The following is a 17,954-nucleotide window of genomic DNA, read 5'->3' as shown; positions in this document are numbered from 1 at the left end:
TTATATCAAAATATAAAGTATGCCTGTTCTTTGTCCATTCATCCCACTCTTAGGAATTTGCCCTAAAGTGATCATCTTAAAAGTGTTAAAAGATATGTGCACAAAGATACTCATCAAAAATTAGAAAACACTTACGTGACCACCAAGAGTATTTAACAAATACTGTTGTTAATGTATATAAATTATGTCACATATAAACAACAGAACAGTTTTCAGACAGGAATCTTGGAGTCGAATTTCTGATCTAAAGACTGTGATTGTCTGTATCTCTCAGGAATTTGGGTTCCACACTTCAGGTGGTATGAAATAGAGTTCTTGTAGAGAAGTGCTGTCAGAATAGTAGCCACCACGAATGGAGGTGCCTCATGTAGCTGGGTCAAATTAGCAGCATTGACATTTAATGATATATATAATCTCTCTCATATATTATGTCCAGGACCAATGGGTAGAAGTTAGAAGGAGTCAGACTTTGGCCGACTATGTAGTTCAAAGTCTATCTGTTTGTACTATTGAATAATAACTGAATAAGAAGTTTCTCATTGTTGCAAGTGTTCAAGCAGGGGCTGGAGGGAGCTTCAGGTCTCAACTTTTATATCACCCCATCAAGATGCCTTTCTTGACCATCCTGCCTGAAATAGCACACACATACCTTCGGCACTCTTTCCCTCTTACTTTGCTTTATTTTTTCTTTATTTGAAAAAGGCCAGAAATTGTATATTATCTGGTGTCTCTTGTTGCCCTCTGCACCATCCGACATATATTTATGTTTGTTTATTGTTTTTCTTTCCCCTTAGAAAGTAAGCTCCATATCAGCAGAGACTTTGCTATTTCATTCTTTGCTCTAGATCACCAGTGCCTAGAACTAGGGTTGGTATATGGCAGTGTGCAGTAAGTATTTGTTGAATGAATGAGTATTGGAGAAAGGGATTCATGCATTCAACTTCGTGGATCTCTTCTGCTTTACATTATTAGGGACTTTTAATTTTTTTTTTTTTAATTTTTTTTTTTTCCACGTTTATTTATTTTTGGGACAGAGAGAGACAGAGCATGAACGGGGGAGGGGCAGAGAGAGAGGGAGACACAGAATCGGAAACAGGCTCCAGGCTCTGAGCCATCAGCCCAGAGCCTGACGCGGGGCTCGAACTCACGGACCGCGAGATCGTGACCTGGCTGAAGTCGGACGCTTAACCGACTGCGCCACCCAGGCGCCCCGGGACTTTTAATTTTTTAAAGCTACTTCTATGTAGTGTGTAACTCTCTTCAGGGCAGGGATTTTATTTTCTAATAATAAGTGTAACTATAAAGTGGTATGCATTAGAGTTTATAAAATACTTTCATAAGCATTATTCAGTAATATAAATGAGATGACTGTAAAGTCTCAGCTCAAGTGTTTCCTCCATAGAGTATCTGTCCATAACTTTGCCATCTAAGATAGTTCCCAGCCTCTATCACATTATTTTGTTTCCTTCAAATGCTTACCACTCATTACCTTATTTATTTGGTTATGTGTTAATTGTGCCTCATGATGCACCAGAATGTAAATTCCATGAGAGCAGGGACCTCCTGCCTTATCCCAGCACTGAGAATACTGCCTGGCACGTAGAGGAATACTCAAACATCAGTTGAATAAAGAATTGAAATCATTCTGTAAAGTATAAAACATTATATTTATAAAACATTACATTATAATGTTAATCTTCACAGTAATCCTTGATCCCAGTAACAAATTAGATTTTCCTGTTCTGCATCCTCAAGGCAACCTGTACTACCTCATTAACTTACATTTATCATAATTGTACCAGTTTATTTGTGTTATTATTTATTTAATGTCTCTACTTAATATTTCTAAACTGCAAGCTCCATGTATTTAGGAATCATGTATATCATGTTCCTCTTATATTTAACGTAGTGCTTTTGTACTTGGAAGGAGTTTAATAAATATTTACTGAATGAATGAGTGGGTGTACAATCTTGCATGATAGACATTATCTCTGTCTTTCAGATGAATAAACTGATACTTAGAAGGATTAAGTAACTTATCTAAGATAATTAGAGAAATAAGACTTTATCCAGCATCTTCTGACTCTCAATATTGCATTCTTTTAACTCCACCAATAATTTCTAGACACAGATGTGAATCAGAATTACTTAGGGAGCCTTTGAAAATACAGATTTTCAGACCACACTCAAAGCCTGCTGAATGAGAACCTCTGAGGATGGGGCCCAGAACGCTATTTAAAGAAATGAGAAAAATTCTTTAGGAGATTCTGATGATAAGTAACATTTGGGAATCAGTGCTATATGCCAAGGCAAACTACTGTTTGGGGGCAGATCCAGCCCACTGCCTATTTCTGTATATAAAGTTTTAGTGGAACACAGCCATGTTCATTTATGTGCGTATTGTCTCTGGCGGGTTTCAGGCTACAGTGCAGAGTTGAGTATTTGTGACAGAGACTGGATGACCCACAAACCATAACATTTTACTGTCTGGTCCTTTACAGAGAGTTTGCCAACCCCTCCCTGATGTATACCTTGCTGCCTGTCCCGTTTTTGTATGTGTGGTTATTTCAGTTGTTTGGAGATACAGTAGATATGACATTTGGCTCCGTTATGGGCATTACAGTAGGTGCTCAAACATTCTTCCTGAGTCCATAAAAATTAACGCAATTTACTGAAATTATGAGACTAAGTCTCAGATAGCCTAAGCAGTCAAATTTAAGAAAAATATTAATCTAGGTATGGTTCAATTCAGTCAACCCTCACAGTGGGTGGACTGCTTTTAAAAAAGAGATTCCAGGGCGCCTGGGTGGCACAGTCGGTTCAGTGTGTAACTTCAGCTTAGGTCATAATCTCGTGCTTCATGAGTTCAAGCCCCACATCAGGCTCTGTGCTGATAGCTCAAAACCTGGAGCCTGCTTCGAATTCTGTGTCTCCTTCTCTGTCTGCCCCTCCCCCACTCACATTCTGTCTCTCTCAAAAAGAAATTTAAAAAAATTTTTAATAAATAATAAAAAAAAATAAAAAAGAGATTCCAGGGGTGCCTGGGTGGCTCAGTTGGTTAAGCGTCTGACTCTTTGTTTCAGAGGTCTCATGGTTTGTGAGTTTGAGTCCCACCTCTGGCTCTGTGCTGACAGTGTGGAGCCTGCTTGAGATTCTCCCTCTCTCTCTCTCTCTCTCTGCCCCTCACCCTTCACTCTCTCTGTCTCTCAAAAATAAATAAATAAACTGAAATGTTTTTTTATTTTTTTTTAAATTTTTTTTTTTTTTTTCAACGTTTATTTATTTTTGGGACAGAGAGAGACAGAGCATGAACGGGGGAGGGGCAGAGAGAGAGGGAGACACAGAATCGGAAACAGGCTCCAGGCTCTGAGCCATCAGCCCAGAGCCCGACGCGGGGCTCGAACTCACGGACCGCGAGATCGTGACCTGGCTGAAGCCGGACGCTTAACTGACTGCGCCACCCAGGCGCCCCTGAAATGTTTTTTTAAAAGACATTCCTGGGGCGCCTGGGTGGTTCAGCTGGTTAAGCATCCGACTTTGGCTCAGGTCATGATCTTCATAGTCTGTGAGTTCGAGCCCTGCATCAGGCTTTGTGCTGACAGCTCAGAGCTTGGAGCCCATTTCGGATTCTGTGTGTCTCTCTCTCTGCCCCTCCCCTGCTCAAGTTCTGTCTCTCTCTCCTTCAGAAATAAACATTAAAAAAAAAAAAAGAGAGAGAGGAGATTCCTTTTCATTCAGTTGGCAATAGGGTGTTCTCTAAATGGAGAAAGATGTGAGGTTGCTTGCCTATGTAATAGGGATTGATTACCATAATTGATGTGTAATAGAGAACTGTAATTAATGCCCCAGTTATTTTGGTACCCCTAATGCTGCCATAATTTTTAAAACCAAAGTCTCTTGGATGCTTGTGGTCAAAACGCAAGCTACTACAAGCAATTACCCAGACTGAGCAAACCTCTAGACCTGTGCTGTCTGATACAGTAGCTGTTAACCACATGTAGGAATTTATATTTAAATAAAATTAATTAAATTAAACTAATTAAAATTTAAATTCTTCTCTCACGCATTTCAAGTGTTCCGTGGTTACATGTGGCTAGCGACTTTTTTTTTTTTTTTAACGTTTATTTATTTTTGAGACAGAGAGAGACAGAGCATGAACGGGGGAGGGTCAGAGAGAGAGAGAGAGGGAGACACAGAATCCGAAACAGGCTCCAGGCTCTGAGCTGTCAGCACAGAGCCCGACGTGGGGCTCGAACTCAAAAACCGTGAGATCATGACCTGAGCCGAGGTCGGAGGCTTAACCGACTGAGCCACCCAGGCGCCCCCGGCTAGTGGCTTTCTTATTGGACACCACAGACACAAAACATTTCTGTCATTACAGAAAGTTTTAGTGGACAGTGCTGTTGTAGATGCTGGAGTGCAAAAGTTGCAGTTCACTCAAATCCAAGACTTGCTATTTGACTTAATTCTTTATTTGTAAGAATGGAATGGTAATTTTTAATGCTTTTTTTTTCTAACAGCAAATAGCGGTGAAATGTATTCATTCCTTGCTTTAGGGACATCTCCGCTAAGAGATGAGTCTTTATTCTGATAAGCTCTTAAATCTTGATTCCAGGTAATATCCATCTCATCTACCCTGTGGACTCTGTATTCAAGATAATTAATCATTGGCCAGTTCGTGGAGTGGTTCAGAACAGACTGTGATTTCTGGCCAAATCTATTTGGCTTGCTTAAGGATGGTGGGAAAGGGACAAGTTTTAAAACAGAAACTATAAAGTCAATAGAGTATAAAGCCTTGGCATCATCTTTGAAGTGATTTAGATTTTATCATTCAGTAAATCATTTTTATTCCCAGCATCTAGTGCTTTTTGCATGGTCCAAAAGGGCCCTGTGCTGCTCCACTGCAGAGGAAACTTCAAGAAATGCTGGTTTGCTACAGTGTTTTAGCTTGTGAGAGTCTCTGGGACCTTCCCTGCACCATCATGGGGTCACCTCTAGGTGGGTATTAGGGGGAGATTGGTAATTGATTTAACCTTTAATAAAGAACTTAGTCATCTTTTGTGGTTTAATAACATATATATGTAATAGTTTGTTCCTTAAAATGTTTTCTCTGACCCTAGCAGCGTCACCTTGAAGACTGTTTCTCTAGCACAGTGTTGCTCTAAAGGCTACTTCAAGAGGCTACAAGATCCTGTAGGCCCCCTAACTCATTCATAGTTACTATCATAAGAAATGCTACCGAGGACCTACTTTTCTGTAAATTACCAGATCTTTGTCATTTTGCACCTCAGGCAGTGCAGCTGGAATGGGAGTGGGTTCGGGGTGGGTGAGAGAGAGTGAGAATTCAAGTATAATCTCACTCATTCTGGTTTTTCCTACCATCAGATCATCTTACCGTATGTCTGTCCTTCATTCTTTCTGAGCTGAGATGGTGGGATCCGACCATATTGAGTGTTAAAAGCTATTATTTGATGGCATTAAGGTACCTCTTCAGGAGTCAGGTTGTTCAGAAGGAATCTCCTCACCCATTTTCTATGTCTTCTATTCTGTTTTCCAAGAGCTTCCTGGACGCTTCTGTGAGATACTGGTACATGTTGCTCTGGCATTTTGGATCACTTTAGGGACTAACATGTAAAACGTAGTAAGGTCATCTTTAGACCATAATTTTAATACATTGATCTAAAATGATCCACTCAGGTCACATAGATTTCTACCCGTAATACTCTCTTGAGCCCAAACAGGGAAAAATAAGTTTTTTCTTATGCTCAGAACGAGTCAAAAAATGTCCTAATGTTTAGTGTAGATTGCATCCTGAAAGCACTTTTTAGGAAGTTGACTGTGATAGAGATTTCTATTTCCTTTTCAGGTCATTTTACCTGGGACAAATACCTAAAAGAAACATGTTCAGTCCCAGCGCCTGTCCATTGCTTCAAGCAGGTAATTGATTCTCAACATCTTTAGTAGGTGGGAGGCAAGTAGGTTTGTTCTGATCCTTAGATAAGCAAAACATGAGGTAGGAGCCCTTGGACTTCTCACCTGAAGGCCCTAGAGTAAACTTCTATGGGAAGAATACAGCTCAAGGCTCAAAACTCATGAATTTTGGTAGGACACCTTCCTTCCAACATCATCCCAAGTGACACCTTTTCCTTTCTTCGCCTCCTTGAGGATATGTTTTGTTACTGAGAATAGTAGCTGGTTGTTTTTTGTTTTTTGTTTTTTAAAATAGTCCTTAATTCAGACAGAGAGGAAACAGTTATATCCCTTAGACAATTCTTGAAAGTCGGTCAGTATTCATTTCTCTATACACAGCACCCCTGCCACATATTTATAAGAATGCTGGCACTGAGTTCCATTGGAGAGTATGTTAGGACCTTATTAGAGGTCATTCAGAGCTTCCCACATAGGATTAAGTGTTGCACGCAATGCATAGATAATGTTGACTATATCAGCACATGATAGGCTGGTAAGCAAACAAGTGTACTGCTGCTAAGCAGAGCTAAACATCAGGAAATTATGTATACTTCCCTCCCTTTATTCTTCAGTGTTTATTTCCTCAAATTGTCAACATTTCACTTTGAATTTTGTCTGTGCTCTAAATAAAAATACAAATCCAGGACTTTTGCTCATTTGAAATAATAGGGACTAAATCCATACTCTCACCTGAAATAATAATAAAAGGACAGAGTATATTATATTAAACAGTGGTTTTCAAGTTACTGAAGATCAGGCAGCCAAGCACAGTGATCTCCGAGAGATGAAAAACAATGAGTTGAGCCTCTTATGATTTCCCAGCTTACTCCCTTAAGAGAGTTTTGAGACCATGGCCCAGAGAAGGGGAGCCTAGGGTAGAACCCAGCAGAATCCCTAATTTGAATGGTTGGAGCTAAGAGGGGAAACCAAGGTGGCTAGAATTTGTAGGACAGAATGCCTACGAGGAGAGAGCTGCACAGAAAGAAAACCACAGGGATCTGCAGAGAGCCCTCTTCAAGTATTCAGCAAAGTGCTGTTGTTGTTCCATGTATGCGTATGAGGAAATGACCTAAAGCCAAGAGAAAAACCATCAGATCTATAGAAGGAACAGAATCTAACACTCCCACAGGGCTGGAAATAATGCCTGATTCCACCAGTTAGACTGGAAAATCTCATAATTCATGTGGCATAAGGTGGAAAACTTGGGAAGATCTTAGTAGCGGGGAATAATTAGCCTTAGAATGAGCACTTCTCTGGACCTGCCTAACACATCATAAAAGCAAGACTCAAAATGATCAAACTGTTTGCAGGTAATTTAAGTGCATCTAAGAACAAAGCACAAAAGAAGATGTGATATATGTTACATATATTATATATATTACATATATATATATAAGGGACTATTGGCATTCAAAAAGAAGAAAATCTTGCCATTTGCAACAACATGGATGGAACTAGGATGTGTTATGCTAAGCAGAATAAGTCAGTCACAGAAAATAAATATTATAAGATTTCATTCATATGTGGAATTTAAGAAACAGAATAGGTGAACACGGGAAGGGAAGGAAAAATAAGATAAAAACAGAGGAAGGCAAATCATAAGAGACTCTTAAATACAGAGAACAAACTGAGGGTTGCTGGAGGGGTGTTGGGTAGGGGGATGGGCTAAATGGGTGGTGGGCACTAAGGAGGGCACTTGTTGGGATGAGCACTGGGTGTTACATGTAAGTGATGAATCACTAAATTTGGTTCCTGAAACCATTGTTACACTGTATATTAACTAGCTTGGATATAAATTTAAAAAAAGAAAAAGAAATTAAAAAAAGAAACACAGCTGTCACTAAAAAATCATAAAAATGTATATTAAAAGAAGAACAAAGTATAATAAGGGAATGCAAAAACATCCAGCAGCCAACAGCTAAAAGTCAAAATGTCTGACATCCAGTGAAAGATTACCAAGAATGAGAAGAGGCAGGAAAACATAATCATCGTGAGCAGAATAATCAACCAATTGAAATAGACTCAAAACCTATATAGGTCTTAGAATAGCAAACAAAAACATTAAAACAATTATTTTAATTGTATTCCATGTGTTTGAAAGTTAAACAGAGACATAGAAGATATAAAAAAAAAGACTCATATTGAACTACTATGTGCGAAATGAAAAATACACTGGATGAGATTAATGACAGAAGAAAAGACCGGTAAACTTGAAGACATAGCAGTAGAAACTATCATGAAACACAATGAGAGAAAAGAATGCTCAAAAGATGAAAAAGATTATCAGTGAGCCAAAGGATAACTTCAGTTTCCATGGGATAACTTCGCAGACTATGTAATTAGAGTGCCCAAAGGAGAATAGAGATGAGGGACAGAAAAAGTACTTGAAGATACAATGGCTAAAAATTTTCCAAAATGGAGGAAAACTGTAAATCCACAGATTAAAGAAACTCTGTGAATCCCCTTCTCCCCCCCAAATCAACGACAAGAAGAAAACTACATTAACACATGATCATAAATGCTCAAAGCTAGTGATAAAGAACATCTTAAAAGCAGCCAGAAAAGAAAGACACCTTATATACAGGGAAACTAAGACAAGAATGACATTATATGTTCTTGTCAGAAACAATGCAAACAAGAAAGTTGAGTAACATGTTTAAAGTACCAAAAGCAAAACCTGTCAATCTAGCATTCTATACCCACTAAAAAGATCTTCCAAAAACAAAAGGCAAAATATATTTTCAGACATACAAAAACCAAAAGAATTCATCACCAGAAGACTCAATACAAGAAATGTTAAAGGAAGTGTGTCAGGCAAAAGGAAAATATTACCAGGTAGAATTACAGATCTATAAAAAGGAATGAAAATCCCTGGTAATTGTAATTAGAAGGGTGGGGTGTCTGGGTGGCTCAGACAGTTGAGCGTCCGACTTCGGCTCAGGTCATGATCTTGTGGTTTGTGAGTTCGAGCGCCGTGTCAGGCTCTGTGCTGACAGCTCAGACCTTGGAGCCTGCTTTGGATTCTGTGTCTCCTTCTCTCCCTTCCCATCCTCCGCTTGTGCTCTCTCTCTGTCTCCAATAAATAAATAAATAAATGTGAAAAAAAATAATAAAAAAATTGTAATTACAAGGGTAAATACATAAGATGTAAATACATAAGGGTAAAAACATATGTTTTTTCTTATTTAAATCTCTACAAAGGGTAATTATGTAAACAGTAATAATCATATTGCATTATTGAGGTGATAACAGATGTATAAATAAAATGTATAACAAAAGCATAAATGCCCAGTAGAGGAGAAATCTTAAATATACTACTGTAAGATTCTTTTACATGAAGTAGTATACTTGAAGATAGACTGATGAGGTAAACATGTTTACTATAAAGACCAAAACAACTACTAAAATAATAGAAAATAAATAGCAGATGGTAGACTTAAATCCAACCATATCAGTAATCAAATTAATTATAAATGGTCTAAATGCCTCAGTTAAAAGGTTGAGATTGTCACATTGAAAAAAAAAAAAAAACAGACCCAATTGTATACTGCTTGCAAGAAATTATACTTTAAATATAAAGACATAAACAGGTTAAAAGTAAAAGGATGGAAAATGATATACTCCACTGACATTAGCCATAATAAAACTAAAATGACTATGTTAATATCAAAATATATCTCCGAGTAAAGAATACTACCAGGGATTTAAAAAAAAAAAAAAAGGCAGTTTCATCATGAAAGGGGTCAGACATTTTTATGTGAAGCAAATAGAAATGTAAGGAGAAATGAATAAATCTAAATTTATTTGTAGGTGGGAGTTCTAACACTCCCCTCTATGATTAAAGAACAAGTAGTAAGAAATCAGCAAGTGAATAGTAGACATTGGCAACACTGTCAGTGTTTGTCAGTTGGACCTAATTGACAGGTATAGAGCATCCCCAGCAACAGTAGAGTGTACATTCTTTTCAAGTGCACACAGACAGTTTACCAAGTTAGGCCATATTCTGGACCATAAAATAAGTTTTGGTAAATTTAAAAGCTGTGAGTAATATAAAGTATGCTAAGTTAAATTAAAAATTAATAGCAGAAAATCTCTAAATATTTGGAAACTAACACATTTCTAAATACCCCCTTGGGTATGGAGAAATTAAAAGGGACATTAACAAATATTTTCAACTAGGGGAGCCTGGGTGACCCAGTTGATTAAGTGTCCCACTCTTGATTTTGGCTCAGGTCATGATCTCATGGGTTGTGAGATTGAGCCCAGCATTTGGGCTCTGCACTGACAGCATGGAACCTGCTTGGATTTCTCTTCTCTCTGCCCCTCCTCCATTTGTGCTCTCTTTCCCAAAATAAATAAATAAACTTTAAACAATATTTTCAACTAAATGGAAGTGAAAATAGAACATTTCAGAGTTGTGGATTGCTGCTAAAGCAGTCCTTACAAGGAGCTTATAGTACTAAACACCAATACTAGAAAAGAAGAAAAGTTTCATTTAGTGACTTCAGCTTCCATTTTAAATAACTAGGGGGACAAAAAGAGCAAATTATCCCCAAAGTAAGCAGAGAAAAGGAAATAATAAAAATCAGAGCATAAACCAATGATATAAAAAAAAAAAAACAACACGAAAATCATTGAAGCCAAAAGCTGAGTCTTTGCAAAGATCAATAGAAACGATGAACTTCTAGCCAGATTAATCAAGAAGAAAAGACGACACAGATTACTAATAGCAGAACTGGAAGGAGTAACATCACTGTTGATTCTACAAATATTAAAAAGATAATAAAAGAATATTACGAACAAATTTATGCCTTTAAGTTTGATAACTTAGTTGCAATGGATATCTGAACAGCACTATTTCTGTTACAGAAGCTGAATTCGTAGTTAAGAAATTTCACACAAAGAAAACTTCAGGCCCAGATGACTTCACTGGTGAATTTTTCCAAACATTTAAGGAGAAAGTAACACAAATTCTACACAGACTTTTCCAGAAAATTTAAGAAAAGGGAATACATTCCAGATCATTCTTTGAAGCAAGTATTACTCTGATATCAAAATCAGGTAAAGATACTGAAAGAAAAAACTACAAAGCAACATCCCACATAAAGATATGTGTAAAAAATCTAAAGGAAATTCTAGGAAATTGATTTTAACAACATATAATAGTAATTCATCATGACTAGGTGGAGCTTAATTCCAAGAATTTTAGGTTGATTAAACATTCAAAAATCAATCAATGTTTCACCATGTGAACATACTAATGAAGAAAAAGTATGATCATCTCAATAGATGCACCAAAAGCATTGACCAAATCCAATGTCCGTTACAAATCAAGACTCTCACAACAAGAAATAGAAGGGAATTTCCTAAATCCTAAAAGGCATCTATGAAAAACTTATAGTTATCATACTTAATGGTAAAAGTTTAAACGTTTTCCCCTTAACATCAAGAATAAGGATGTCTGCTTTTACCACTTCCATTCAACATTGTACTCCCAATGTGACCAGGCCAAAACAAAAAAAACAAAACAAAGGATGGAAAGGAGGAAGGGAGGGAGTGAGGGAGGAAGGAAAGGGATTCAGATTGAAAGAGTAAAGCAACCACTAAAGAAAATATGTGGGTAGCAAATAAGTACATGAATTGATGGTTAACATTTTTATTAGGGAAATACAAAGCAAAATCATAATGAGCTATCTCTATACATTTATTTATACACTTATTTAAATGTCTCTGATAGAAAGGACTGACCATACCTAATAGTGGCAAGGATGTGGAGTAAATGGAACTTTCATAAACTACTGGTGAAAACATACTTTAAAATATAGTTTGGCAGAGCACCTGGGTGGCTTAGTTAGGTAAGCGTCTGACTTTGGCTTAGGTCATGATCTCACAGCTCGTCAGTTCGAGCTCCAAGTCACTTTGGTGCTGACAGCTCAGAGCCTAGAGCCTAGATTCTGTGCCTCCCTCTCTCTCTGCCCCTGCTTGTGCTCGACTCTCTGTCCCTCTCTCTCTGAAAAACAAATAAACATTTTTAAAAAGTTTTTTAAGATACAGTTTCGCAAAAACAAACTTCAACAGACTACTGAGCCAAAAAAAAAAAAAAAATCACTAAATTAGGAATTGAATAATACATCTTTAACCTGAAAAAAAAAAATGTTTATACCTCAGTAACATGGTTAAAAGTAACTTAATAGAAGACATAATGGAAGAGAAACTCTCATTTACAATAGCAGAAAAAAAATTAGGAATAAACTGACAAACATGAAAAACTGACATAAAGAAATCATAAAGCAGATTTTGTCAAAGTTAAGGACATCTGCCCTCCAAACTGGTAAAAGAAGGAAATATAAGCCATAGTCTTGGAAAATATTGGCAAATCACATAGCTGACAGCAGTGCTCTCCTAATTAATCTAACAATTTGATGTAATTCCTATCAAAATCCCAGGTACCTATGTTGCAGAAATTGACAAGTTGATTCTAAAATCCATAAAGAAACACAAGGGAACCAAAATAGCCAAAACAATGTTGGAAAAGAAGAACAAAGGTAGAGAACTCACATTTCCTGATTTCAAAACTTACTATGAAGCTACAATACTCAAGACACTGTGGTACTGGCATAAAGATAGACTTATACGTCAGTGGATTAGACTTGAGAGTCTGGAAATAAACTCATACATTTATGCTTAATTGATTTTGGACAAAGTTAAGTGGGATTTTTAATAACTAGTGCGGGGAGAATTGGATATACACATACAAAAGGATGTAGTTGCACCCTACCTCCATACCATATACAAAAATTAAGTTCAAGTAGCTGATAGTCCTAAATGTAAGAGCTAAAACTATAGAACTCTTAGAAGAAAACATAGGAGTAAATCTTCATGCCCTTGGATTAGGCAGTGGTTTTTTAGATATGGCACCAAAAGCACAAGCCACAAAAGAAAAACTAGATAGATTAGACTTCATAAAAATTAAAAAAATTGTGCTTCCAAGAACACTATCAAGAAAGTGAAAGGATGACCCACAAAGTGGGAGAAAATGTTCACAAATCATGTATCTGATAAGGAACTTGTATCTAGAATATATGAAGAACCAAAATTTTTTAATTTTTTCTTTTACATTTATTCATTTTTGAGAGACAGAGAGAGAGAAGAAGCGGGAAAGGGGCCGAGAGAGAGGGAGACACAGAATCCGAAGCAGGATCTCAGAGCCAGACACGGGTCTCAAAACCACAAACCGCGAGATCATGACCTGAGTCGAAGTCAGACACTTAACTGACTGAGCCACCCAGGTGCCCCTGAAGAACCTAATTTTTAAATTAATAAGACAACCTAAGTTTTAAATGGGCAAAGACAACCTAATTTTTAAATGGGCAAAAAATTTCAATAGATATTTCTCCAAATATACACAACTGGCCAATAAGCACATAACAGATGCTTAATATCATTAATCTTGAGGGAAATGCAAATGAAAAGTGCTGTGAGATACCACTTCATATCTACTAGGATAGTTGAAATTAAAAAGACAGACCATGGGGCGCCTGGGTGGCTCAGTTGGTTGAGTGTCTGACTTCGGCTCAGGTCATTATATTGCTGTTCGTGAGTTCAAGCCCCTAATCAGGCTCTGGGCAGATGACTCAAAGCCTGAAGCCTGCCTTAGATTCTGTGTTGCCCTCTCTCTCTGCCCCTCCCTGGCTCTCACTGTGTCTCTCTCTCAGAAATAAATAAACATTAATAAATAAGTTAAATAAATGATAAAAAGGCAGACAGTAACAAGGATGGTGAGGATATGAAGAAATTGGAACCTTCATACATTGCTGGTAAGATTGTAAAATGTTGTAATCACGTTAGAAAACAGTTTAGAAGCTACTCAAAATGTTAAACATAGAATTAGCACATGAACCAGGATTCCCACCCCTAGGTAAGGAAAACACATGACCACACAAAACTTATACACAAATGGCATCATTATACATAATAGCCAAAAAGAGAAAACTCAGTGTCCATCAATTGATGAATGGTTAAGCAAAATGTAGTATATTCACACAATGGAATATTACTCATCAGTGAAAATGAATGAAATACAACACACATTAACCTTGAAAACATTATGCTAAGTGAAGGAAGGAACCACTCACATACTGTATAATTCCATTTATAGTAAACCTTTAATCCATAGAAACAGAAGATTAATTGTTTCTAGGCTGGGCTGAGAGCTGAATGGGGAGAGACTGCTAATGGGTATGGGAATTCTTTTGGGGATGATGAAAATGTTCTAAATTTAAATCGAGTGATGTTTGCACAACTCTATGAATATACTAAAAAACTACCAAGGTATATACTATAAAAAGGTAAATTTTCTGGTATGTGAGTTAAACAAATAAATACCTACCATATGATCATCCATTTCACCTTTAGATATTTACGCAAGAGAAAAGAAAGTATATTCCCATACAAAGATTTATACATGGGCGTTCATTAACAATTTATTTGTAATCATCAAAAACTGGAAAAAACAAAAAACAAAACAAAAAAACTCCAAAAAACGGGATGCCTGGATGGCTCAGTCAGTTGAGCATCTGACTCTTGGTTTCAGCTCAGATCATGATCTCATGGTTTGTGGGATTGAGCCCTCCTTTAGGCTCTGCACTTGGAATTCTCTCTCTCCCACTTTCTCTCTCTGCCCTCCCCTGTGCTCGCTCTCTCTCTTTCTCTCTCAAACATTTAAAAAAAACTGGAAACACCCCAAATGTTTATCAACATGATTTACTACTCAGCAATAAAGAGAAATGAATTATTAATGCATTCAGCAATAGGATGACTATCAGAATAGTTATGCTGAGAGATACTATCTACTAATCTTATAGCCAGCATCATACTTAATGGTGAGAAACTGGAAGCTTTCCCACTAAGATCAGGAAAAAGGCAAGATGTCTCCTCTCACCTCTTTTTTTCAGTATCATAGTGGAAGTTTTAGATACTGCAATAAGACAAGAAAAGGAAATAAAAGATATACAGCTTAGGAAGGAAAAAATAAAACTCTTTGTTTGCAGATGACATAATTGTCTTTGTAGAAAATCTGAATTGACAAAAAAACAAACAAACAAAAAACCTGGAATTAATAAGCAATTACAGCAAGGTTTCAGGATACAAGGTTAATAAAGTCAGTGGCTTTCCTTTATACTGTAATGAACAAGTGGATTCTGAAATTAAAAATACAGTACCATTGAGGACCTCCAAAAATGAAGCACTTAAGTATAAATCTAACAGAATATATACAAGCTTTCTATGAGGAAAACTACAGAATCTGGTGAAACCAATGAACAACAAAAACAAAAAACGGAAAAATAGTCCATGTTCAAGAATAGGAAGATTCAATATTATAAAGATGTCGGTTCTTCCCATCATGATCTATAGATTCAGTGCAAGCCTAATGAAAATTACAGCAAGTTATTTTGTGGAAAAATTGATTTTAGAGTTTACATGGAGAGGCAAAGATCTAGAATAGCCAACACAGTATTGAAGGAGAACAGGGTTGGGGGACTGACACCACCCGACTTCAAGGCTCACTATAAAGAAACAGGAATCAAGACAGTGTGCTGTTTGCAAAAGAAGAACCAGATGGATCAATGGAACAGAACAGAGAGCCAAGGAATAGCCCCACATAAGTATAGGCAACTGATCTTTGACAAAGGAGCAAAAGCAATACCATGGACCTAAGATAGTTTCTTCAGCAAATAGTGCTTAACTGGACAGCCACATGCAAAAAAAAAAAAAAAAAGGAACCTAGACTGAAACCTTATATCCTTCACAAAAGTTAGTGCAAAACAGACCACAGACTAAATATATAACCCAAAACTATAAAACTAGAAGATAACCTAGGGGAAAAACAAGATGACCTTGGGTGTGGCGATGACTTTTTGGATGTGACACTAAAGACATGATCCATAAAAGAAATCATTGATAAGCTGGACTTCGTTAAAATTAAAACCTGCCTCCGTGAATGACACTGTCAAGAGAATAAGAGGACAAGCCACAGACTGGGAGAAAATATTTGGAAAAGGCATATCTGGTAAAGGAATGTTATCCAAAACCTACAAAGAACACTTAAAGTGTCAAGAAATGAAACAACTTGATTTAAAAAATGGGCCAAAGATCTTAGACTTCTCACGAAAGAGGACATGCAGATGACAAAAAAAGCATGTGAAGAGATACTCCACATCATATGTCATCAGAGAAATACGAATTAACAGTAGTGGGATGCCACTACACACCTATTAGAATGGCCAAAATCCAGAAAACACTGATACCGACAAATGTGAGCAAGGATGTGGGCAACAGGAATTCATTTATTGTGGTAACGCGAAATCGCATAACCATTTTTTAAGATAGTGTGGTGATTTCTTACGAAACAAAACATACTCTTACTATGAGATCGAGCAACCATATTCTTTGGTATTTACTCAAATGACTTAAAAACTTACACCAGCAAAAAAACCTGCACGTAGATGTTTGTTGCACTTTTATTCATAACTGCCAAAACTTGGAAGCAACCAAGATGTCCTTCAGTAGGTGAATGAAAAAAATGTGGTATAGCCAAACAACAGAATATAAGCCCCAAAAAGAAATGAGCTATCAAGCCATGAACAGACATGGAGGAAACTTAAATGCCTATTACTAACGGAAAGAAGCCAGTCTGAAAAGGCTGCAAAACTATAGAGACCCTAAGAAGATCAGTGGCTGCCAGTGGGTGGGTGAGTGAGGGATGAATTGACAGAACACCGAGGATTTTTAAGACAGTTAAACTATTTTGTATGATCCTATAATGATAAACACATGCCATTATACATTTGACCAAACCCACAGAAGGTACAACACCAGGAGAGAATCCTAATGTGACGTGTGGACTTTGGATAATTATGATGTGTCAATATAAGTTCATCATTTGTAACAAATGTACCACTGTGGTGAGGGGCGTCGATAACAGGGGAGACTATGCATGTGTTGGGGCTGAGTATATATGGAAAATCTCTTTACCTTCCTGTCGGTTTTCTTCTGAACCTAAAACTGCTTTGAAAAAATAAAGTGTTTGAAAAAATAAAGTTTAAAAAAAATTGAGTATACATTAAAAAAAATTAATTTTTATTTTTATATAATTTATTGTCAAATTGGTTTCCATACAACACCCAGTGCTCACCCCAACAGGTGCCCTCCTCAATACCCATCACCCAATTTCCCCTCTCTCCCAACCCCCATCAACCCTCAGTTAGTTCTCAGTATTTAAGAGTCTCTTATGGTTTGCCTCCTTCCCTCTCTGTAACTTTTTTTTTCCCCCTTCCCCTCCCCCATGGTCTTCTGTTAAGTTTCTCAGGATCCACATAGGAGTGAAAACATAAGATATCTGTCTTTCTCTGCCTGACTTATTTTACTTAGCATAACACCCTCCAGTTCCATCCACGTTGCTACAAATGGCCAGATTTCATTCTAAAAAAATTTTTTTTTAAATGAGTTATTGATACATTCAACAATAGGGATGAATATCAGAATAATTATGCTGGGTGAAAGAAGCTAGACAAACACAAACAGAGTTTATTCTGATTCCATTTAAGAGGAAGAAATGCAAACCAGTCAATCTACAGTGAGAGAAAGTAATCAATGTTTGTCTGGGGACAGGGGTCTGGGAAGGGCCAGACAGAAGAATTATAAAGGGACATGAAAAAACTTGGGAGTGTGTCCATGTTCATTATCTTGATTATGATGATGGTTTCAAGGTGTATGTGATATATATGGTGTCATGGGTGTATACGTATGTCAAGATTTAACAGTGTATAGTTTATGGTATGTCAATTATAACTTAAAATTGTTTTTAAAACTGTGAATTGATTTCTAAGTTAATGTCAAAATAAGAAAAATAGTCTTTGGGCCTGTGTGATGAATACACAAACCTGCATACTGAAACGCTCCATGAAGAGACATTAAGGATGTGC

General features: G+C 37.0%; 1 protein-coding gene across 17 annotated transcripts in view; it reads left to right on the top strand.

The window, feature by feature from the left end:
• The window catches only part of SCMH1 (Scm polycomb group protein homolog 1), a 187,893-nt gene that overhangs the window by 62,244 nt on the left and 107,695 nt on the right, over nt 1-17,954 (top strand). For 13 of the 17 annotated variants that reach the window (XM_086716630.1, XM_086716632.1, XM_086716620.1 and 10 more), the window contains one exon: nt 5,867-5,937. In XM_086716630.1, the coding sequence (XP_086572756.1) occupies nt 5,867-5,937 (71 nt within the window). Of the gene's footprint in view, nt 1-4,855; nt 4,999-5,866; nt 5,938-17,954 lie in introns of all 17 variants that reach the window. The other 4 variants (XM_086716624.1, XM_025931383.2, XM_086716623.1 and 1 more) reach the window with 1 other exon arrangement.

The sequence above is a fragment of the Puma concolor genome, chromosome C1, assembly GCF_028749965.1.
Source record: "Puma concolor isolate L17-30 chromosome C1, mPumCon1.1.hap2, whole genome shotgun sequence".
Classification (NCBI taxonomy): Eukaryota; Metazoa; Chordata; class Mammalia; order Carnivora; family Felidae; genus Puma; species Puma concolor.
Note: the sequence above shows the minus strand (reverse complement) of the source record. Positions and strands in the feature narration are given on the sequence as shown.